General features: G+C 41.6%; 2 protein-coding genes across 10 annotated transcripts in view; one reads left to right on the top strand and one right to left on the bottom strand.

Moving 5' to 3' along the window:
- The window catches only part of plekhg5b (pleckstrin homology domain containing, family G (with RhoGef domain) member 5b), a 41,538-nt gene extending 20,496 nt beyond the window's left edge, over window positions 1-21,042 (bottom strand). Inside the window, exons 1-3 of one of the 6 annotated variants that reach the window (XM_085928568.1) lie at window positions 19,564-20,265; window positions 18,345-18,371; window positions 8,552-8,628 (exon numbers count right to left, since the gene is read on the bottom strand). In XM_085928568.1, coding sequence (XP_085784694.1) covers window positions 8,552-8,628; window positions 18,345-18,371; window positions 19,564-19,645 — 186 coding nt within the window. In that variant the 5' untranslated portion in view covers window positions 19,646-20,265. Of the gene's footprint in view, window positions 1-3,710; window positions 3,897-8,551; window positions 8,629-18,344; window positions 18,372-19,563; window positions 20,267-20,899 lie in introns of those variants that run through there. The other 5 variants (XM_085928578.1, XM_085928604.1, XM_085928596.1 and 2 more) reach the window with 5 other exon arrangements.
- nsmce4a (NSE4A component of SMC5/6 complex) lies at window positions 12,523-24,833 on the top strand. 4 transcript variants are annotated; one of them, XM_085928699.1, is made up of 11 exons: window positions 12,523-13,097; window positions 21,919-22,111; window positions 22,201-22,281; window positions 22,862-22,992; window positions 23,059-23,207; window positions 23,614-23,713; window positions 23,865-23,955; window positions 24,024-24,118; window positions 24,195-24,243; window positions 24,332-24,423; window positions 24,654-24,833. In XM_085928699.1, exons 2-11 carry the CDS (start codon window positions 21,925-21,927, stop codon window positions 24,711-24,713), a joined length of 1,035 nt encoding a protein of 344 aa, XP_085784825.1. In that variant the 5' UTR covers window positions 12,523-13,097; window positions 21,919-21,924; the 3' UTR covers window positions 24,714-24,833. The 4 variants fall into 4 exon arrangements, with proteins under 4 accessions (XP_085784825.1, XP_085784844.1, XP_085784835.1 ...); XM_085928718.1 differs by lacking the exon at window positions 12,523-13,097 and adding an exon at window positions 19,652-19,723; XM_085928709.1 differs by lacking the exon at window positions 12,523-13,097 and adding an exon at window positions 20,046-20,197.
- Window positions 24,834-25,299: the final 466 nt, after the last annotated feature.

Below are 25,299 nucleotides of genomic sequence, written 5' to 3'. Positions count from 1 at the left end.
GAATTCCAAAAACGATTTTTCGATTCAAATTGGTTTTTGGTACAAAACACAAAACCTTTGACAAACTCTATAGACTGAGCACTCACGAGGTACTTTTACGACCTGCGTGACATTATGCATGATAGCAAGTCTAAAAGTTTTCTGTGACTCTAAAATCATATTAACATGTGCGTGCACAATAATTCCGTAGGTGTGTGTGTCATCAATGACAACATAGTGATAAAACATGCAAGCCAGCAAAAAGATGACTTGGAAAGTGATTCAGGATGATTTCTTTCATCCTACAAACACCACGAGCCTGTTTCAAGTTTCCAACCCCTGCAGTATGAACGGACTTAATTTACAGCTTGCTGACAACCAAGAGTAAATATTTTAATATATACTGCATTGCATTAACCTTATGGTAAAAGAAAAGATCAATCAAATCATTTCAATTACAGCCTTGGAATTAAAATTGCATTGTGGAGAGCTGTGTGAAGGTCCAGAAGAGAAAAATCAAGTGACCACGCAGTGTTGGTGATCGAAAAGTGATGGTTCCTTGTGTCAGGAGCAAACTGGTAAGCATTTTCCCTCCAAACTCAAAGAACAGCCCGCCCTGCCACAGTACACCTTTGCACTTATGTAACAGCATGCAACACTGTGTTCATGTTTGTGTCTGTCCGGTCCAGGAAGGAGAGGTTAGGGTGGGAGGATTGGACGAGGGAGGAGAGGGAGGGGGGGTACCTACCGCAGGCAATACCTCCTATCACAGTCAAGGTGAGTAATCAAAGCTCCATTTGTTTCTGCTCTATAAAGTTTATGATGTAAATACATATGGTCCATTAGAGGCACATAGACCATTAAATGTGGTGTAAATAGCGGTAGGCTGCATACATCATTAAATCCAATGGAAGGACTGATGAGAGTTTTGGGACATGAAGTCAAATTAACCTTTTTGTGTGGTTGTCCCCCCCCCACCCCCAATCAGCAATTGATCATTCAGACCTGTGGATGGCATTTAAAGAAATCCATTGTCTATATTGTCATCCATCCATTTTCAGCACAAGCATTTGAGGCCCACTGCTCAGCTTCATCTTTTGACCAGCAGTCAGAATACGTGCGGAAGGAGCAACTGTGGTCTGAGTGGACCAGACAGCACATCCATCACCACGAACTGTCAGTGCACAACTTTAAAGTCAACATCTGCATTGCCAGCCTTTGAGGTGAGTCTGCACAATGTTACTTTCCCCCCCCCCCCCCCTTTTGTCTTCCAGATAGACTTGAACTATCCCCTTGGGAGGCGAACATGAGACTATTGACGGGCCCTTTCAAGCATTTTGCTTTTGAGCGGGATCAGTGTCTGGCGAGATCCAAGGGGGGAGGCAAAGCAAGCCTCCCCCCCCCGCCCATGTCTTATTTATTATCAATAAATAAAGAGAACATGTGTTGAGCTGGAGAGCGCTTATGCAACACGACTGGGCGCCTGTCCGCACGCCTGCTTTACATTAAACAACTTGATTGTGGCCACTCACATGCGGAGCTACTCAAACAGAGGCACTTGTCTTTGATCCTTCAAGGTGGAAAACAAAAACGACCGTATCGGACTAGTCCATCGATTTAGCTGACATGTACAAAATAACACAAAGGCCGTCATACAAAATCTGGAAGGTGGCTTTCCTTCAATTTGTTGCAAAGAAACAATGGTAACAACTTATCTGTTACATGTGTTGGTCAGCCATCGTAAAATGTTTGACTAGTTTGCAGGTCTAGTATTTATGTATATTTACATTTATCAGCTCCACTTTTGGTGATAATCACTTCCAGCATCATCGTTACAATTTTCTTTCACAAATTATTCACACCTTTGTACAGGCGTAACCCAAAATGTTTAACGAATAATTACTTCAACAAGGGAGTCATTTGTCGATGTTTTTGTCGATTAATCGATGATTCCAATTTATATGCATGTATCGCTATGGTTCCACTGTAACTCAAACAGCGCAAGGGGAAAAAAAAAAAAGCCAGATTCCGTCTACATCCAGCACCAAATCCAAGTTGAATTTTTTTCGGAATGTCATGAGTCATGACTTCAAACATGATTTGCCAAAGAGGCGAATTACCTGGACCTTGTCTGTATCAGTATGCATGTGTGTTTGCACACATGCACGTGTTTTAAGTGCACAGTACACGCAACAACCTACGCAATCCACACACTCGCTGAACTTAAAGGGGTAAAAGATTGAATCGATGGAATGAGATTAAGATTTGAGCTCGTGGACAGCTGCCAATCAAAAGATCATTTCAGTCTGCTTTATCCAGCACTGCCCATCAACACTAAGATGTAATACATACGTCCAGCTGATTTCCCGCCAAATTTCTTTTCCTATGGACTTGCTCTAAGCAGGGGGGTCACCAACCTTTTTGAAACTGAGAGCTACTTCTTGGTTACTGATTAATGCGAAGGACTTCCACTTTGATACATACTGTAATTCTGAAATAACAATTTCAAATTAGGTCAATAATAATTCTATACGATTATCACTATAACGATTTTTTACAAGGGTTATCACAGATTTAATAAAAAATATCAATACACTTTTGTTTTCTTTCTTTCAACAGGTGTTTACATTTAGTAATGATGACAGATTTCCCAGTAAATCACAATGTCCCCCCCCCACAGCTGAGTGAATCAATAAAACTGCAAAGTTGCGCAAAGTGTCGGATATTAAAATAAAGAACAAAACAACATGATTCAACAAGTGAGGCTCATATTTATAGTAAATCTAAGGTCATGTGACTCAGTGTCTAGAATGAAGCCCTGCTTCAACAATGCAATCATCATCTGCTCATGACGCATGATGACAGAAAAGTAGACTTACCCAAATTGGGAAATCATTGGTTACAAACATATACGTCTACTTGCGATGCATGTAGCGAACGGTCTTCTTATGCATCACAATCAAAACAACCGTCAGCAGAAAATCATCTATGGAAATCATTGGCTGCAACCACCCTGATGACATGCTGTGGCAAACAATCTGTTTCAACTCGCATCATTAAGACGATTGGTTGAAATGTGATTTTTTTTTTTTTTTTTGGGATGTATGCACTCCACATACACGGACTGTGGACTACTATTTACATTAACCTGCCTCGTTGTAGTCATACAAATAAAGACGCGCTGAAAAGCGATTCTTGAAAATAAAATCCCGGACCGTCCAAACCATGACAGCGAGGTAAGTGTCACTCACCTACAGCTGGGGCTCAAAGTCAAGTGGAGCACAAGCAGCTCGCACAGTCTATGTGGCAACGAGCGACCGGTCGCTCTATCCATAGCCTGAGGGCAAGCACACCGATACACAAGGGGGTGCACAGGGCCCCAGAATATTCAAATCCCAATACTGACTCCTGATTTGGATAAGAGCTGTTCCAAAGTTGACACAGAGAAAGATTTGTCTGAAACTTTTTTTTTTTTTTCCTGTTTAGGAGAAGGTTGGTGTGTGCCAGGAGAGAGGGTGGTGTGTTGATATAAGAAGCAGATGTGAAATATGCACACTTGGGAAGAAAAACAGACAAAGTGCTGTTCCACTCAAATGTGGAAAAACAAAAGCGGCCATTGTAAATTCGAATGTCACACACCTGCCTTTACTTTGAGCAGGAATGAATGGAAACTATATGAGAAGTCAGTCGTACGACAATCGAAATTAAGTGCATATTGAAAAATGACCTACCATAGAAAACGACACCTTCCCAGGAAAGACAAGCTTTGGAAATTGCAGTGAAAAAAAATGATCAATGTTGACAATGTCCAAAAGATACAGCAAATGTTAGAGTTCCAGTCGCGACCTGACTCAAACTGGATCTTATCGTGCGAGGCGGTCCCAGTAACTTTCCTGCTTGTATGATATTCCTGATCCCAAAAGATGACAGTGGACGTGTTCTCTTTATGACAGCAGTCTGACAACCGCACACACTAACACAGGCTGAGAGTCACAGGCCCTGCCCACCATCCCTTCCCCTTCCCAATCACACCCACACAAGCTTACACGCATCAAAACTGACTCACATCAACTCTAGTTTTGCTCCCTAACGTTTTAGCTGATCCACTTTACGTCACTTTAGCCGCATCTTAGAGAGAAAACTTTCCAAACATGAAACATTTAATGGTCCACCTTTAAGTAACCCGGAAAAGGAAGGCAAGTCATCTTTGTCTTATAAAGGTGGAAAAATGTAGCATCGTAGTTGTCGCAAAGGTCAGAATGCATTGAAATCAAATTCTGACAGATTTCAGAACTGAAAATATCAACGAAAAGTTTCACAATTAGTTTATCGCTGTAATACTCTTGTGGGTCAAAATCTGAAAAATGAATTGCACAATCAAACTATTATACCTGGAGGCATCCCATTTGTGCTTTTATGACTTATTATTGCACAAGCATTGGTTGTTTTTTAGTAACGCAAAACATCCTGTTCACTCGCAATCGAGACAGTCAAACCATTTGAGGCCAAAGAAGTTTTTGGACTAGAAGTGGACTCATTCCAACTCCGGCATTTTGAAGCAGGTTCAGCGCTGGCCCATTAAATGAAATAAGAAAAGGAAAATAATGATTCTGGGAGTGATGTCATTCCCAAGTTCAAGTTCGGACTTCCAAGATAAAAGGCGGCGCAGCCCGGCCGCTCTTTTATTTTTTGGTCTAATCCGAGATGACTGCATTTAAATCCCTTGCAATTAGCTAGCTCACAAAAACAAGGGGGCGCCCCTAAGGCAGAAGTGGGGGGGTGGCACATGCTTGCGGGTGGCTCTTAATGCCTAACAGCCCCCACAGCAGTTGCTCCAAATAAAGCAACCTGTTGAATCCATGTCCCCCGCTGTCAGTCTTAATTAGAGGAGGCTACTCTTAAAAGAGGGGAGGCCAGCAATGCAATTAACGTGAAGGATTAGACCCCGCCGGCGATGCCATTGTTGGGGGAGAAATGAATAGTTGGCTTGCTTGCCTCTGTGACCCGACCTTGGCATTAACCCCCTGACCGAGCGTGAGCTTTGAATTCCACCAAGTCTTCCCGGGGAAGTCTGTGGCGTCGCAAGGGCAAACAAAGAAAAGCGGCAGTGTGAGGATAACAAAGATGAGCGCGTCGGCATATGAAACAGGCCGTGGATGCACGGAGAGTATTAAAGGCAAATATTTCCCCTGAGATACTGCTGTTAGTTTCCACATATTCTTGGCCGGTGGCTTGGTTGGCTTCAATTTTGGAGAGCGAGCGTGCTGAAGCTGGGCAGGCGTTTGTGATCAAAAGTTTTGCGCTCCATCTGTAGCTGAGCTGTGCGGACTCAACATTTCTTTAAGCTAGTTTCATCAGCTAAACTTAATGGCAGGCTTGTTTTTAGAGGGCTTATTACCGTAACCCCCTCCTCGCTTAGGGTCTTCCGTGAACTCTGACCTATGGGCCCGTTGCAAGTAACATTTTTAGTGTTGGAGCACCAGTCAGATAGATCCCTTCCTGTTATTCCCTCTCTGTTGCAATGCTTCCTGGCTCCTAACTGGAACGCTCTTGAGGGGATGAATTGGTGTCATTTATGTTTACAATTTCGTGTTAAGACATAATGTGCAATAGAAACAGTGCTCTGGGATGAGTTTGGAAATTGTGATTTCCAGGTTCGAAGTGTCAGAATCACAAAACCATAACCTCTTGGACATTATTTTAAATACTACTACTTTAGAAATGGGAACATTTCAGGTGATCTTTCTGTATTTGTGCGGCAGCACTATTCTCATCACCATCATCATCAATGGTTGCATGGAAAAGTACTAACTGGCAGAAAAGTGTGATTAGTGTGCGGCTGACAAAGTGTGTGAGTGTCATGGAAAGCTTGTTGGAGCATGCTGAGGTCATGGCTCGAATGAACCCTTTTTTCCAGTGTTAGAATTTTTCGGAGTTATTTTCTTTAAATAAGCAAAACAATCATTAGTTGACTTGTTTGGGACAATCAAGGCAAATGACATTTCAATTTTTTTTTTTTTCCCAAAAGGGAGCAATTGAAAATCTGATTTTTGTTAATAAACGCTGATTAAAAACAGTCGCTTTGGTTGTGTTTACCGTGCAGCTTTAGCACATCAGCATGTCAGCACTAGTTCGATTTTCAGCAGGAGCAGAACAGAAGGGCTAAACGCCAATTAGGAAAAAAAGAGAAGGTGAGTTTGGGTGAAAATTAAAAAGGCCACATTGTGACGCAAAGAAGCCGAGAATGACAACACAGACAGCCTTGGGCTCCAGCTGTTTGGAGGGATGGGCCTGTTTCCATGGCAAGGCAAACCTCACTTGTCTTGTTTGGTCCTGCCCGTCGAGGCTTACGAGAGGGAGAAGAAAGGCAAAAAAAAAAGACAAGCAAGCTGAGACCAGCACCAAGCGCAATTTGATGCAAAACTAGCGAGTGCTGCTTCGAACGCCTCCAATCCACCTTGTAGGGAGTTTTTAATCTCCTGGATTTACAGTAACCCACAGCGCAAAGTAATCCAAATAAACAACTAAATATCTGAACAACACACGGAAGCGCAATCAACAAAGACGACGATGGAGGGGAAGGAAGACTATTTATGTGCATTTGTTAATCAAACTGAATTTAGAGAATAAATCCAGTGGCAGCATGCAATTTTCCCTCTTTGCTATTTAAGGACTATTAAAACAGATTCATAAATAACTTAAGATAAATGAAGAAATAAGATCGAGAGATATCAAGAGTACAAGATCTGATAATAAATCCTTTTTTATAGCCAAGAAATGCCAGAACAAAGATGAGGGGGGGTCCCACTCTTACCTCACACCTCCATGTCATAAATTCAAGAGGAACATTAGAAATTGTGACATTGGGGAATATCACATCCGCAAAAGGCCATGGCGAAACGAGTCAGACCGTGAGAACAAGTATTCCAAAAATGACACAGTGAGGCTTGGTGTGAAACTTTACATAACTTTCCCAAATAGGCAGACAAACCTGTGCTATTTTTGTAACTACTGACAAATTTAAGACCATCCTCATGCTTCTTATTGTATTGGTTATTTAGGGGCTAACAAAAGAATCATGAAAAAGGATGATTTGGGTATATAATGTGGAGATAAAATAACCAACGTTAGAGATTCTTGCAATGAATAATAGCCGCCGTGATTACTTCTGTCCGACATGTCGACGCCTCCATGTAAACAAGAGCCCTTCCTACCCTTAAAATACAAGTCTGCAGAATTTGAACGGCATGCAGCTGCAGGCGTTTCGTGTTTTGCAAAGCAAATAGCTGATAAATTGTGGTGTCTGCCGTCGTCTTTTGAATATAACGACCATACATGATGCTGGTTGGTTCTGTCCAATGTTCAGAAGTCATTTTAGACTTACTATGTTATTAACTGAAGACTGTGAAGCTGTTCAAGTGTAAAAATATTTCATTTAAAAATAATTTGGTACTTCTGTACTCAGTGTTTGGCGTCCATGTACCAACAACAGAGTGGAACTCGGCATTGAACAATTTATCGCAAACACAGGGCAGAATGAACTATCTTTATTTCTTCGTTGCACACTGCAGGAAGTTTTGATTTCAAGCACATGTATATCCTTTTCAACCAATTATGAAGAAGACAAATTTGGAAACAGGGCCATGTTTTCTGAGAATAAGCCATTGATGTCACTAGTGACCGCTATTACACAAACAGTTGCCGTTTTCATACACATTCATGGGAATGAGTGTCACATAAATTTGGGGATAACTGTATAAACATCGATTTCAACTGTTCTTTCTCCAGGGTGGAATGATTATCCATTGTACATAAATAATCTGATAACAATAATTTTGTTGTACCATTTTCCCTTTTATTTGGGTTTTCTCGGTGGAGAAAAGGCAGATACATGTAGCATTCTCCACCTTTTGCTTCCTTTAGTCTCCACGGAGAGGGCTACTCAAATGAAAAGAGGAAGATTCACGTGATGCCAGGGTAGAAGGGGAAGCAGGACAGAGAGCAGGACAACCAAAACAAGCAAGGGGCGAGCAGACACCGTGTTCGTCTCCCTCCGTCTTCTGGCCAGACTCCCATTGTCAAAACTGGCGGCTTCAAAGCACTAATTCATTAAACGCTCCAGCGGCCAGACACAAAAGGCTCGACACCGCCTTTCATACTGTTTAAAAGACATGTGGCGGCTTTAGCCCTCGGCCTGACCTTGGAGATATAGTTTGCTGTTGCTGAATCTGATGAGGAAACCAACACGGGAGGGGGTTGGCCTGCTAAGGTTGCTTTTTGAGGTTTCAGTTTACCAACCCTGTTCAAAAATCTCAGCAAATGAGTATTAGGTGACTGGTAGTTTTTGAGGCATGGCGGGAGTTTATGGTCACATGATTGTAAAGCTCCGATTTTTAAATACCTGTCAATCAACACTGTTCTCCCATCCCTTGCAAGTCTCTCAAAATTTAGATAAGTGATTCGTTGTTCTCTATTAACTCATGTTAATTAGTTTTGTGTAAAGGTTCCATGTCTTCTTTTCATATGACTTCTAAATGGGTCCATAAAGGCAATTCGTGTTAGGTGGTCTTACCTTCGAGGCCCTGCGTCGGTCGGGGCACTCGGGGTGCTGGCACACCACCCAGTCCTCCTCCTGAACAGGCTTGTCATCTGAAAAAAAAAAATATGTGACACCACAGGAAAAAAAAAAACTTGATTACATGAGTTTATTAACACTCCTTTTTTGGTAAGGCTGTAGAAAATATGGCCAGGACTTATCGCCTGAGTTTACAGTATGTATGGACAATGTGGTGGTGGTGGTGTGGGGGCAGTGGGGGGTGACCAAGCGGCAATAGAGAGCAAAGTGAGACAGAGTAAACACAAGCCATGAGGGATCGAGGTGGGGAGGGGGGCACTAATGGGAAGAGATCAAAGGGACATGAATAATGAGTGACAGGACTGGAGCAAAATGGAGCAACGGAGTAGAAAGCTTCATCCCTCTTTTTATTTTTTTTAGTGCACTCACTCCATGGGTCCACAATAACAAATCACTCTTGTCAAACAAAGCTCCGAAAGCTACTCGGCTCGTCACTATTGAGCAAGTGATTAAAGGTCTTGTTTATGTCTTCAGCTTCTGCGAGTACATACGGTACACGAGATAAAGACATGATAAGAAAACACGGGCATGTTTATCCATCCGCCTGACGAATGAGGCCCCTCGTCGCGCGGGGGTCACAATAGGGGTAGTGTCACCTGTTCCTTTTCAAAAGAAGCCAACGAGAACATTTCACCGCTGAGTCTAAGAAGGTAAAAGGTACTTTGGAAAAGGTTGCTGTTGAAACATGAAGCTGAACATTTTCAGGCCAAGAGGAGAAAAAAAAAAGAAGAAAAGACCCAAAGCCCCGTTCTGCATGGTAAGACTTTTTAGTCATCCACTTGATCACAGCTAGACCGACAGGTCAGAGGTCCTTGTGGGAATGGGGGAGTAAAACGGTAATTGCTGCAGACCTCATGGTCTGCGGTTTCCTGTGGACTTTTCCCCAGCTTCCTTGAAAAGGCACCAAATGTAAACCTTCACCCCAAGTGATAAAGAATTATTTAATAATTAAATGTATTCATCTATGAATGGCCATTAGGCTGAATTAGATTTCTTAACTTGTTCAATGGAACAAATCTGGTTAATAGCGTAAAACTTGTATTTTCTCTATTTATATACACAGCGGCCCATCTTCCCGTCGACTTCCTCATATCATGCTGACGTTCCATCTCACACTTGCACTCTCTCTCTCTCTCTCTCTCTCTCTGTCTCTCTGATGAATCGGAATTCCTCAACTCAGCAGTGCTGATGAAGTCAAAAGCTAACACAAGCTATACACGGATACACACGTGACAGTGCACAAAGAGATGGCACACTAAAGAGACAGTGGACAATCTCTCTATGCCGCTCGCTGCAAACTGAGGTATGTGCCAGTTGGAACTAGTCTGTTTACTTTTGTACTAAACAAACGGCAAACACACATGTACGCTATGACTTGCGTCCTGATAACTTCAATCATGCGTTGCGCCATACAATGCATTCTGGGTGCCGAGTGGCTTTACTGTCATAACCATAGATCACTGACGTGATAGAAAGTGGGTCATGACCATTAGCATTAGCAGCCTAGCCATCAATCACAGCAAAGAGTTTCACAATGGGCGGGGGTCGCTGTCTTGGCCTTTACTGGACATTTGGGTTTGGTCTGTCCACTATTTTTAAATGTCTTCATTTTATATTTGACTTGAATATCATCCCACTTCAAACATAAAGCGGACATTGGTGGTGATCATTCAGCTGGCCTACATAGATGGCTCATTTGTTAACGTGGGGCAAAGAAAACATCTTTAGTAGACATCTTCATTAAATGAAGCCCAAAAAGCATTATTGTCCCATTTCCGTCAAATTCCCTCAAAAAATGTCACTTTTCAATATGTTCCACTTTGCAATATGTTCTTCCATTCTTAGTTGGCAGCAATGGTGCTAGATTGCTAACCCTTGCTATCCCATGCAGCCACCAGCTTGCATCAACAAAGCCAAACATTGGACAGACAAACGATATGGAAAAAAATAAAAGGTAGACATATGGTCTATTGTCCATTGATGAGGAGGAAAAAAAATATATACCAAACTTGGGCTGTCGTTTGGCTTCGGTTTTCTCAGAAGGTTCACTCCAGTACAAGCTACCTCTGCCTAAGGTCATCTGAAAACGTCAGGCGTATTTGTGTCGGCGCCAGAAGCTGTGACAGGAGGATGTTATGCTGTCAACTTCTCCCCATATGTCCATGGGGAATGTTAAGAATGCCACACGCAACTTGATGACGTCTCACAGAACATGAGATGGAGCAAGCTCCCCCCCCCTCGTTGTTATAATTGTCAGCAGAATAACACAAACATCTGCCGATATTTGAGAAGGGTGAGCGATAACAACAACAGTGCAACTGCAATATTACGCTCTGTCCCTTCTATGCCTAAGGCTCTTAGTATTCACGTCAGGATTGCAAATGATTCAGGCAAATATTTGCATGTTCCTTTTGGTGTGCGACACACATCGAGGGGCAGATTTACAATATGCCATCCGGGAATTACCTGGGCCCACAAAAAGAATTGATTATTAATGCTTTCTTACCTGCGATTTAATGTCCATCTCTCAGGATTATCCAAAAAGTGCCCTCTTCTGTAGACACTGTTAAAATCAGTTAAATTTGTTTCGACCGAATTTCAGTGAGATCTAATTATTTTTTTGTTTTTGTGTGTTGTATTAAAATGCAATGCTTGTGATTTTGTATTTTGTCCATGGGAACTTGCATGATTTTCACAGATCATGTTTTTACATCGCAAATGCCGATAAATGGCTAAAACTGACGTTTGGGTGAAGAGTCAGGAGAAGATGCACCATATAATCAAATCCCAAAAACTGTAATAACCACAAATATCAAAAGATATTTTGGCTTAAGAACTTTCCTATCCAGTGGTTCAGTCCCGCACATGCGACTTGCATGTGCTTTCTTGGTTCCTACATCTGAGAGGACCCCCTAGCGGGTTTCCCATCTACATGTAATATGAAGCCACAGAACAACCAAATGAATAGTGTTCCAGAGATGGGAGGACATGTTCCATGTTGAAACATGCTGACAAATCAAGTTGCATTCAATGCACTCACTCATTTTTGGCTAATCACATATTTCAGTCACCACGTTCAAAAGCACTCACGAGGAGATTACTGCATAGCCCAAATATCTGAGGGTATTTGTATCACAAGGTAGAGTAAGAGTTTAGCCAAATGATTATGTAACAGTTTGCAATCTTCAAGATCTGCCGTAAAATAGCAGATTTTAGCAAGGTGTTGTCATTGTTGACATATTATCGTAGTAAAAAGTCTGTCCTCCATGGGGCCTTTATACTTTATAGCAGGGATTGTCAACCGGTGGTCCCTGGCTTTCTAGTGCTCCGTGGCGGTATTGCAGGTGGTCCGCAAAATTGGAAAAGGAAAAAAATTGTACAATTTTATGGATTATTAGGACTTGCTATGTTTTCCAGCTAATTTTGTGAATCATTTACCCATGCGAATTATGTCAAATGTAGCTAATAGATGCAAATAAATAGCCTGTATATGTCTACACTCCTTCAGTGCAAAATAAAATAATATTCCGTCAAAGCAGTGGTCCCCGAGTTGCTTCTTAGTTATAATGGTGGTCCCTTGGAATAAACCTGTTGAAAATGCCAGCTTTATGGATATGGCAAAATCAAAACTTAGACAATTAATCAGACCCTCCAGGGTCTCATTTTCATGCCTTTTAATTCAATATTGCATCCACCAATGTCCTACGACAAGGAATAACAGCAAAGAAACATAGAAAGCAGCATTCAGTTGAGCTTTAAATCTATGAAATATGCAATACTGTGGTCAAACAAAACCAAGTTGCCAAATCAAAATGAATGGATGTTGAATGTATGTCACATACAAATGACTGTCAGACAAGCATTTGGTCAACAGCCGGCATTTTCTTTTTTTTTTTTTTTAAAGTTTACATAGCGGTAATGTTGGTTAACCAAAGCCTGCAACGAAGAAAGGCGTAGTCTTATGTGACGGAGAACTGTCCTGTGTATGTGTGTTGTGCGTCCATGTAACCTTGGAATTCAAATGACAAATTCAAAAGGCTAAATGTGGGCAGAGAGGTTTATACTTTAGTTAGAATTAAAAATGCACTGATCAAAACATCTCGATGACACATTCGTCTGCCAAAACGGCTTCACGTCAGCAGCCACAGTCCTTAAGATGGCTGGAAAGTTCCAGAGTTTTCAGACTGGCTGGCAGGGTGGTTGAGGAACATTCTTTCACAGGCCGGTGTTATCACATCCCTTTCACTAATAGCGTGGATGAGGAAGGCTAGCGGAAAGTGACTCCCCCCCCAAAAAACTGAGACAGGATACACAGAGGTGTTTTGGAGCAGCTGTGCACTTTTTTGGGGCAGTCAATATTTCATCCGAGTGTTTTCTCTTTCTTTTGCATTTATGTGGAGTTCGTTGTCTCCGTGCCAGGTGGCTGAGTAATTCCCAGTGAAGCAAGAACTGGTTGGAAAAGAAAGGCCTTTCCGTGACGAAGGTGAAATACGCTCATCAAAATAACAGTGCTGGTCATGGGGGGGGGGGACCAATACAACAAAATGAAGTCATGTCTATTGCAAAGTGTGGCATCAAACAAAAAATTGCACAACAAAATGAAGTCATGTCTATTGCAAAGTGTGGCATCAAACAAAAGATTGCACAACAATGCAACAAATGTCTCTCAATAAACTGACAACAGTGTTGTCGCGTATAAAACATCAGAAAAAGAACAGAAAAAAATGGAGCATTGACCACACTGTGGGATGACGCACAAGTTTTTAAAGACCAGAAAACGCTTACTGACGCAAGCCTGCCATTTATGCCGTCTTGGGACCGGCACTAGAGATTCCTCATGATTGGGTGTTGGCTCAGAACTGATGACAGTGCTGACTGATGCATCAAAAGACAACACGGTGGAGCGCAAAAAACGACCAATGTCTAGACCACTTGCAGTTTTACATCATCCATGTTTTTCTTTAAATCTGTTTGGTGCTCTTGAATTTGTTCAGAATTTGGAAAAGTTCAAAAATAAAAAAGATCCGTTGCTATTGGCATTCCAACCAACTCACTCTAGGATCTTACCACATAGATCATGGATGGCGTCCAGGGATGACGACCAGTAGTAGCGCTCCATTCCCACTTGGGAGCAAGACGATGATGGTGGCTCCAACTCATAAGCGCCGCGCTTCTTCCAATACAGGAACATTTTGCTGACTTCGACTGATAGACTCGATAATTATTCATATAAAGGCAAATCTTTAAATGATGCTATCAAATGAGATATGACCCAGCCGTGAGTGGCCTGTTGAGTTTCTGACCAGCCTGGAGTTTCTCCACCACGATGAGTTCATCTTTCAAAATAAAAACTTGCCAGTTCAAAGTCTGCCAATAGACTCATTCCAAACATCCACCTGCACGATGATCTCATGCAGTCTTGCCGCCAAGCTTCTTCTTTCTACATCTCTAGGAGACCGGAGAAGCTCCTCCTATAAATTTGAGGTCAAGTCGAAACAACGCAACAAAAAAAGTCCTCCTCCTGTTGAGACCACCAATCACCACCTTGTCAGACTCTTCAAAACCATTCAAGAGTGATTCCTTCCATTACCGACGCTCTCTCTGAGACTCGAGCGCGTCTGTGATGGGAGTTTCGCCAACTGTAAAACATTTGTGCGAGCCAAGCTGCTTGTGTAGGACGTCTCGACCGCAGGGGGTTTTTAGGGCCCACGCAGTCAGACAAGTGGTGCATTCATGAAGGGGTGAGAGATGCATGCTGGGGTAGTCTGGACCCATGGCTTTTGGACCTGACTGCACAAAGATCTCTTTTAAACACCCATCCTACATGCACTACTTTGCAGTATCTGCAAAGGGCTTATATTCAGCATTAATTTATGGCTTTGCCCTTTAGCTGGATTCAGTTTTATCAATGAGCTGCCTTCTGTGTGTGTAGGGGGGGGGGGGGGGACGTCTGTGTGGGGAGAGGGGTAGCCTTACATACTACGCACAGATCAATATGAAAGGTAGGGATGGTGATGATCACACTGATGATGTCAACACAGTTGCCAGTGGTGGGGGTAACCCGTTCGATTCATTCGAGCAACTTTGGAGATAAAATGGACCAGAGTAGTTTTGATGCACTTGAGTACGTACGTTAAGAACAAACGGTACATGTTCCCAATTATATTCAGCTGTATTCTTTTATTTGTGATCTATTTCTTAATTTATTACTTGTGAGATTGATTAGATGTGTCAAGGATACCAAAGACTTTTGCACAGTACTGTGAAACCTTACCCAGTGATCCTCGAGGACTGACTCACTTCTGTAGCACATCTAAAAACGGGAAAAGGAATAGTGCGAGATTGAGTCTGGCCGGGCCGAGAAAAGGGAGGGATGCAGTCACATGTAGCAACCAACATGTCCAATTTTGGGATGAGAAATTAGAGGGTAGGATGAGAGCCGGCCTTGCTGCGCAGCTCTGGGCTTTGCAGACATATGGTAATCATCAAAAGCAGCTTTGGGCAAGAAGCTTCCCTTTTAATGAAGCAAGCAGATGTGAAGCATGAGAACCAATATGCCAATACAAGGGCCAATTTCCACCTCCTGCAGAAACAAAGGATGTGTGTGTGGGAAGGATGAGGGGGGGCAAAGGCGATATTAGACAACCTTGCTTTCATCATCGGCTCACCCTTTCATAATAAGACTCTCCACAAACAATGCACCTGGATGTTGCACACATGGCATTTACATCTGGATGAGCTCATCCTCACAAGGTTTGCATTAGAAAGACAAACCCACGTCACATCCGCAAAGAATTGTTTTTAACCCAGTACTATACTACTCTCTTCGAGACATTTACTGCCTGTCATATGCATGCCAAAGCAGCAGGTGGGGCTATATGAAGATGAAAAAAAACAAACATTTTTGCCATTGTTTTTTCTGGAAAATATGCCATCGCAAAAAAAAAAAAAAAAAGATAGAAGAAATCACACAAGTTTCATACAGCAAAAGAAAAAACTGTCAGTTCTGATAAGTACCTGGAGATGACTAACTAAATTAACTTAATTGTGTGTCGCTGTGAAAGCTCATCGTATTTAAGAATTTTAAAAGGCTGTGATCCAGTCTGATGCCAGAGGGAGTGCACGGCGCTAGTCCATGCCGTTATGTAGGTTATAGTTAGCACGGCAGACCGTCAAAGGCACAGGCAATATAACTCTTTACTAGCCAGCCCAGACCAAAAAAGAATAAAAATAGAAATAAATGACGTATTTTATTTGATCTAAATATATAAAACGCTCTAAACCTTGGCTATCAGCTTTGACTTACTACTGCAGGGATTCTTCTTTTATTCTAGACAGTATCATGTTTTGCCCATTGTCACCAAAAGCAGCTCAAATCACGCTTTGTCATGCTTCATTTTGTGTTGAATTTATCACCCTGCAACACACTAATCATATGCTATTGAGAATATTTACATTGTTATGTCAAGGAACTTTTCTTAAATACTCCAGCTACACAATTAGCAATTGTTTTTATCAGGTGAATGCTTCCAACTTTCACCTGTGAGGACTGTTTCAGGGAAGTCAACTATTTCCTCTAACAAAGCAAGGTGCAAAAACAAACAGAGTAAGCCACATGCACGATTTAGGTCCGCAAGACCAGGCCCGTTGATATAATCGACAATGGATAATGTCGTTACAAATTTTTAAAGTCTGTGTTGAATAAATATACCCTAAATTCCTTGAAATACAACATTAGCAATGATATGAAATGGGAGCTAATTTTGGATTGAAGCAGTTTGGCATGCAGATCTGATCAAAAAATACATTCCGAACACCTCTGGGACAAAAACAACACACCTGCTTTTCAGATGTGCGGTGAATCTACATGGCACAAAAACAAGAACAGTGACTTTAAATAGCAGTGACGGGGACAAAAGTGAAAGAGGAGCCCGGGAGTTAAGATCAGCATTCACTAGGCACCATGTTTGGGAGAAAAGAGTGATGGGAAAAGGCACACGAGAGACGAGACGAGACGTGTGGTGGTGGGGGGGGGGCCTCCAGCTGTGACCGTGTTTATGACGGTGACTTCATCAGGGAATAAACACATTAAAAAAAATGACACTACAGTGCAGAGTTGACAACAGTGCCTTTACAAGCCTCAACCCTCACGCAACACTTGCTGCCTGCAATCTGATAGATGGCTCATATAAATTCCATCAAATGATTATTAGCAATTTGAAGTCATTCAACAAGAGAGCAACGAGAGCAAGCTATTTTAAATCCGTTACCTTGGTCAATAATGTGTCAAATAAAATGAAAGTCACTATTTTGTTGAATGTATATACAATATATTTTGGCCACAGACATAAAACAATTAAATAAAAAAAACATTAGTTGGGTGGTAACTAACTGCAACTTCTTGTACCAAATGAACATGGCTCAGGACAATAACAGTAAATGTTGTCAGAGATTTTTTTTTTAATATACTGTACATGCAAACACACTAAAAGTGTCATTTAAAATCTCGAAAATACAACATATGTCCTGATTATGGGCAAACAACAAAAACAGGTTCAAGTTTGACTGAGCCTCACAGTTTCCAGAAATATAAGGCATGTAAGTGCAGCATCAAAACGTATAGATGACGTTAGTCCTGAACAAAAGAGAAAACAAGAGAATGTGACCTGCCTCGGGATGAAAAAGACGAGAGAAAGGAAATTACTGTCGAGCATAAAGTAAAACAATGGAGGAGGAAGTCTAAAGTGTAACAGGTCACGTGGCGGGCCAGAAACCCCCGCACACGTATGTGGACGCAAGCACGCACACACATTCATGTGTTCACCTGAAAACATGAGCACTCGTGACTCCACAAGTTGATGTTAAAGAACTTTCAAGTCCACTCAGAACAGTCTGCTCCAAACCCTGTGTACTATAATGGCACGCCAAGAACCACTAGTGAGAAGATAATTGCTTTGATAAACACAATCACTTGGTCTGAAGTTTGTGAGGGGCAAAATTCCACTAAAGTCAAGCAAGATTTATTCTTCTCAAGAGAACTGATGATTTCCATTTCTATCATTTCCAATGGGAAAAAGAACTGTTCACACATTGGAAAGATACACGGGGTCAGCAATTATGACCAGATTTTGTTTCGTATTAGTGGACTGACTAAAGTGGAAGAATTATACCAGTGGAACAAAGGTGGTCTGCCAACAGTTGCCCGATGCTTTGGGAGACCTTCCGGAGGTAGACGCGAGACTTCTGTTTGTTTTTTTGGACGCTCGACAGAGACCAGACAAGACATCTGGCTCCAGATTAGACCAGTGACTTTAAAACCAACTTAAGACTCCAGTGGCCTGGAACACTGAAGGCCTCCTGAGTCAAACTATTAAGACTGCTAAACTTAAACATTGTGTTCACGCTATGAACCCGTTGACTGTTGGTAGTGGCAACATGTGAAGTCGAGTGGCGGTAGGGGGGAGGTAAAACATTCAGATGGCTATTAGGAGATGAACTGATCTCCCCTTGTTGCACAGTTGTTGCTGTTCCGGCATAAAAGGCTCTCCCATTCTGCTTGACCAAGCACCCAAACAGGACAGGTGGATTTAGAGAAGGAAAAGAAAGGGGGATAGGTGACTGATTAGCTGATCAAACGGTAAATCAAATACATTTTAGTTATCATTTTAAAACGAGGCACCCAGGCTTCAGCAGCTACCCGTGAGTATAGAAACGTTGTCAAACAACTCACATGCAAAGATGCCAAAATTGCACGCTCCAGAAGTGTCAACACAGAGCAGCCATAACATGGAAGTAAAAAAAAAAAAACATTACATAACCTTTATACAGCATTATATTCACATTTGGAAGAGGCCTTGTTCTAATCTGAAGGTATTTGATTTTATGGTTTTTATTTGTATTTTTTTTCCTCCCAACCCTCCCAATTGTGCCACTTGAGAGCCAAAAAAAGAAGAAGCAAAAACACAATTAGGTCACTTGTTTTTTGTACTGTGTACAGTGTTTGGGCTATTTATCGCCACTTGCTGTTGACTGAAAATGACATCACAGTGCCTAAGGGCTCAGGGAATGAACAAATATGGCTTACCTGTTTTCTGAGTCTGGTCATGTGATATTTGCAATCTAAGACACTGTGATGTTGTTTTTGGCAAGTGGCAAAACGCTCTTAAGATAGATCAAAATGGGTGGATTTTGCTGATTGATTAGTATCCCACAAACACAATATTAATCAGAATGCCACTTTTAGACTAGTGGTGGTGTATAGACAATATTGTTGTAAATAACATTTTTAACTTGACTGCCCATTTAATGTTCATCTATTTTGTTTAACTTTATTCACTATGTTTTCTGAATGTTCCACAACAAATTCTCTATAGAATATTGTCACTATGTTTTGTGAATGTTCAACAACAGATTCTCTATGAATAATTGTTGTTATTTTGAAGTATGTCTATTGCCTCAGTTTTCGTACGATTCAGTTGTCAGAATTCAATATTACCTGCTCTGGTGATCGAATATGTTATCAGGTGGCACGATCTAGCTGTTTTTCATATAATTTACTTGTGCTCAAACTGGATTTCACAGTACTAGTTGCTTTCATGATGTCATGCATCACAGTTTGACTGGCTATTTGAGTTTATTATTATTATGATTATTATTATCACTAATAGTTTGATTAGTTTGTCTCCTGTATATTTTTCATTTTATTTTGCGCTACACCAAATTAGCTATATTTTGTTTTAGTCTGTCTTATTTGACTCTGCTGTCTGCTCCGCAGCCAGGTCGGCATTGTAAAAGAAAATCTGTTCCAATAACTTTACATTGTAGGAATGAAGAGTGAATTTTCAAATTAGATTATATTTAAAAAAAAAAAAAAAAAAAAACAGTGCACGTTAATGATTGACTACGGCGCGTTCCATTTTAAGTACATCAAAACAAAAATGTTCACTTACTGAGCCTCAACTTGAGTCCGAGCCAGCTCCGTGGAGGCGACTTGTGCAGGACTGAATTCATGGTCCACTTGTTCGGAACCATGGAGGCATGCAATCCTTCGTTTTTGGTGGTCCTGTGGTGATTTGGTGGCAACGGGGAGCCCACGCTGGTTCCCAGCAGGTTCGCGTGCCGCCGGCGGTGTGCTCGATGCTAATTGCTAATCACCCGGTAAATTTGCTGAGCAGTTCGGTCAAAAGCGATTCCACATTGTCTTTCACACTGCAGCTGAAGCTCGGTTCGATTCGGATCTCACATCACGCCGAGCGCGTGAAAGGCAAATGATGTTGTTTAAGCCACCCTGCGTCTTCACGTCAACTACAAAACATACAGTCTGTCTTAACCTGGTGCTTAACATTTAAAAATTAAATGCTCCTCGGTGAAAGCGCCGTTCGTTGGACTTGGCGTGCAAGTCTGCTGTCCAGATGGGAAAATAGAAATTAATGTCCTCGGTGGTGTTTTAAAGAAAACGAATTTACTCCGAGAACTTTTAAACAAAGTGCAGCTCCTTTTTTAGCATCGTGCCTCCCCCTCTAAACATTCGCCGACCGCCTGCCTTCCATTCATCCGCTGAAGCGATTTGCTCTGCAGTGGCAAGTAAGTGCCCCTAGGGACGCTAACTCGCAGTAAAGATAAAATGGAAAACTCAAGTTACGATACAAATAAATATTTATCATAAATAATGTATGCCTTTAGAAAGGTTATAAATACAAGCAATCCATCATTTCAAATGATTTCCCCAAAAATATACTCAAAAATATTTTCCCTGAAATAATCATTGGGCATTGTTTCAAGAGATTTACATGGTATGCAGAACTGTGAGAAATTTTAGGCCTTCATTAAATGTATTTTAGGCTCTGTCTACCATACTGCAACCAGAATATCACTCACTCAAGCATAGCACTCTATCAAGGTTGGACTGTTATGTTAGTGTTACTGTTAGCAGACTAACAGCCGTTCCGATTCTTTGATGCCATAGTAACGCAAAAGCTCTTATCCGGATCATGTTGTGATGGCAAAATGGCCATCCCTTAAGATGAATACAAACAGGTGATTTTTGCTGCTTTTAACCCTTATTCCACAAATGCAATCAGAGTACCATAGTGGAGGCATATATATTTCAAAAGATATGTTTTGGGGTAAGTTTGCTCTTTAAGTTAAGTGTTAAATGAAAGAACACATAAGGAACATAAGGAAGTACATAATTGAGGTACTTTCACCTTCCCCAAATCTCCTCAAGTTGAATGGCTTTCATCAGACCTTTGTATTGTTTAACAAATCCCTAAAATTGATACTTACTCAGAATTCCACATACTTTGACAGATTCGTAGTCCTGTGCAACCACCATCCAGACATTCTTATCGAAAAATGAGCCCGTTATTTTTAAATTTCAATGCCATTGCATTGCCTTTGAGGGGAAAGTCGCCCCTCCCAACATGGCCGCCACATAGGCACATCCGTAGCGGGGTTACTGGTTACGGCACCCGTTACGTTACGTAATTTCCGTCCGAAAACGCAATTCCGCACTCCAGCGAACTGTTGTGAAGTAACGAACAGTTTGGCGCGTACTCGAGCTGCTCAAGCATCACTCTGGGACTCAACTTGGACACAAGGATCACCGTTCGAACAAATAGCCGAAGCCACGTCGTGACGTGAAGTATGAACTTGTAGACATTAAGATGCTTAACGCGTTGCCAAGTGGCTAACAGCGTTTTGCTAGCACCAGCACACAGGGAAGCTATTACAATACTATATTAGCTGCTGTTTACATACACTGTTCACAGTCAATGACAGAAATGTGACAGGTTGACCTTGTGTCTAATAAGTGTTGCATGAATTGATTTGGAAAAAATAAGATCAAGTCGATGTCAACTAATAGCTAATGAGATCATTGTTTCAGCAAAATTATCATAAGTAGAGAATGCTTCGCACTGCAGTAATCTTTTTTTAATTGACAGTAAACATGCAGAAAATTTACGGACAGCAAGTTACATCATCAAGCAGCAACTCAGGTTTTGCATTAAGGGCGTCATGATCACAGTCCTGCTCACTCGCGGTATTTATGTTGGTTCATGTTTAACTTTAAACGCTCCAGAGCATCGAAGTGGGCTGGGTGAGGGCTCCCTGTGATTGTTGCTGGCACAGCCAGGTAACGTTTGCAAAACTTGGACAAACCTTGAGACCGGTTCTCGTTCTGGGGGTAACCACAATAGCAGGTTCTGCATAGCGGAAATTTGCGGCTATAATAAATATTCAATCATCACATACCTCTACTAAATGTCAATCTAAACTTCAAACTTTGTTCTTTCTGTGTTCAGCTCTCAATGGAGCAGCTCAGACGCCCGTCCACCGATAAGGAAGCCCCCCGGCAAGACGGCGCCTCATGTCACAACAGCGGGGACCTACAGCAGCTGAACGGGGGGTCCAGCTTCGGTTCTATGAGTGGACAGGAAAGAGGCACCAGGAAAGAAATAAGGAGCAAGTACAGAGACCTCATCGATTCAGTCCAACGTGAGTTGGTGACTTTCCAAGAGGCGGCAGCTTGCTTTGTTTCTTTATTTTGGTGTTTTGGTCTTATGGTTGCACTTTTTTTATTTCAGAAAATAGAGAAGATTTACTGAGTCCATCAAACAACAAACTAACAGAGGTTTTGGAAGCGGCAGACAGCCTTTTTGCCAATGGTACGTTTCATTTTTATCTTAACTTTTCATATCATCAGAGCAGAAGTTTTAAAGTAGACAAAGTATTTCATTTGTTTTGTCGTGCAATGTAAAATACTTTCCAGGCGTTTCGTAAGTGTCGCATAAATATCAATCTGTTGTACCTTGATATCGTGTGCAACAGTGTAGCTTGTTGGTGGAAATTTCAGAAACAAGCATATGGAGAAAAAAAAAAAAAAAGATCTGTTTTCATGCAAGACGGATAAGCTCCTTCCTGCTCAAAACAGAGAAAAGCAAACAAATTATCTGCAGACAACTGATGACACAACCCACTAAGCACCTTATGTTGATACAAGGAGAAGTTTTGCAGGATCTGGCATCTGCTGCAAACTGATGGGAAAGCTTGTTGAGATGGTTCATTGCAGCAAAAGGTTGCAGTTACCATTGCGTTACAAGTTTCCCATTGCCTAGTCAGCAAAACATTACATGGTTGATTTAAAAAAAAAATCATAAGCGTGAAAGCTCGCTTATTCCCAATTTAACGTTTGATAATTTTCTGTGAAGAACATTGCAATGTCTGACAAGCAGAGTTTTTTGACAGTGCGAGAGACGAGCGAAGCGGTGCTGGATTCCAAGTTCGTTTCCGTGGCTACGGAGCTGAACAACGAGAGAGCCAGCCAGATGCGAGAAGAGGACAGTGCGTTCGACCATGCTGCTTTTACTGAGCACCTTGTAAGTGATTCCACTCAAAGTGATTTTGTCACTTGCATTCTATGATTGCTTTTATCCCATCAACAGCTCTCCTTCATGGGTCTCAACCGGCTGGAAAGTGGTGGGAGGGAGCAGAGCGAAGATGAAATTGAGGGTTACTTGCCCAGAGATGCCTGGCAGAGACTGGCCCAGAGAGCTGAGGCTTGCTTTCAGACCGCGCCGACCTTCCACTACATGTGCGTGTGCCATTGTTATTCAGCTCACTGGATTAACCTGCATTAACTGCAAGCACTCAATTTGTTTATATTTTTCCCCAAAAAATCAATCCCCTCAAAATAACAATATTTTTTAAGGTTCTCTCTTTGTCCTGTATGTTATTCCAAATCTGCTGCAAAATATCAGGTCTATTTCACCTTGTGGTGTCTGACAGTACAAGACCAGATGTAAGTGTGACTAAGGCTTGTCTGCCCTCTAGTGGTCATCTCGATATTAAGGTTTCCAACTCCAGTCAGCCCATGTCCATTTGTGGTTCGGCATCTGCAGATTATGGTAGTACATTGAGAGAACTATTTTTTCCAAGCTGTGCTTGGTGGTTAAATGCATCCCGTGCACTCCACGTGACGTCCTCCTATCTCTCATCAGGTTGGGTTCCTTCCACGCAGAGCCGCCCCCTCCGAAGCAAAGGATAGTACGTCAAAAGAAAGCCCCTAGCAAGGAAGCAAAAAGGATCATGCCCACTCAGGTGACTATGACACATTCAGACCACTATCTCCATTTACCAAAAATGATAAGGCACTCACTTTACATGAGACATCCATCAAATCACCACACAAAAAATATAGCATCGAATTATTTCCCTTCTGCCTTCTTGTGTTCTCACGTGCACATATCAGCTGAAGAAGATAGAAGAGGCTGAGCAAGAAGCCACTGAGAAAGAGGTGGAGAGGATCCTGGCCTGCCTAAAAAGTTATCATCAAGATGACCGTGAGTTCACAGTCGACCACCTCTGTGGCGAAATTCAACGTGTAACACCACTCTGCTTCCGTTCACAGCGACGTCGCCGATATCGTATTACGAGTTTGTTATTGACCCAGACTCCTTTTCACGCACACTGGAGAACATTTTTCACACGTCATTCCTGGTCAGGGTGAGTTTTCTTGGCAATGAAGAATCCAAATGAACGTTGGGCTCGCCGTCTCGTGACTCCACACGTCTCTTTTCAGGATGGTTTGGCACAAATTGGTTTGGATCAAGATAAGTTGCCTTGTATAGGTAAAGGACGTTGTATTGTTTTGTCGGTTAAGATGGCGTGTAACATATGTCAACGAGAGTACTAAGATGATTTTGTTGCGTCTTTCAGCTCCGATGGAGGAGGTGGTGACGGAAGGAGAAGCTGGAGAAAGAGAAAACTGTCATGCATCTATTGTTTCAATCAGCCCAAAGAGCTGGAGGGTGAGAACATGCCTTTTCAGAACATTTTCTTTTGAAAGGTCTCAAGTGGGTCAACATACAGTTTTTTTTTTGTCCTTGTTAAAAGAATACCAATAAAACCCAACCTAAATCAAAGTATTTTAGAAAAATGAAAACTGCAAACAAAATAAAAGAGAGCTCAAATGAAAAGTCCCAAACTGTTCTTACGTGGTACCTGACAAACCATTTCCCCCCCCCTCTCATTTTCCAAGGAACTCATCAAAGCTTTTGACATCACTGAAGCCATGATTCCGCCTCTGAACAGTCAGTGATGGACCAAACGTGTCACCAAGGACTCGATGGACTTGCATTTGTTTGTTAATTGTTTCAATTTTGAATTTATATTGGAGATATTGTTTATATTTCAATAATAAAAGACATTTTTGTCATCATTGGTGTATGCTAGATTGACTCATTTGATACACAAAGCTAACAAAAAGATAGCTCATCATACAAATATATTTAAAGGATGTAAATAAAACTTATTTATAATGAGCGGGGGTTAGTTTATCAGTTGGTACATTTCCTTCCACTGTTTAGTCTTTGCCTTCAGGCTGCACTGGAATTCTGACTTATTTTATTTGTTTATGTGGAAAAAAAAATACTTGGAAAACCGGTTCCCAACCGTGGGAAACGGGTCTGTGGGTCACATTACTTTTGATACATTATTTTTTTATTTGAAAAATATCTTGTTTTGAAAAGTGTCCAGATTCTTTCTTTTACATTGTTACATCAGATTATAACTGATGTTGTGCAAAAAGTAGCTGCAAACATTAAAAATAAAATATAAAAGAAAAATAACATACATTTCATCACGTCACTTATTTCACTGATATGATGCTCGCTGTATACCTTAAT

Source organism: Syngnathus leptorhynchus, chromosome 1, assembly GCF_054491065.1.
Source record: "Syngnathus leptorhynchus isolate UIUO chromosome 1, UIUO_Slep, whole genome shotgun sequence".
Lineage (NCBI taxonomy): Eukaryota > Metazoa > Chordata > Actinopteri > Syngnathiformes > Syngnathidae > Syngnathus > Syngnathus leptorhynchus.
This window is presented reverse-complemented; position numbering and strand designations above follow the sequence as displayed.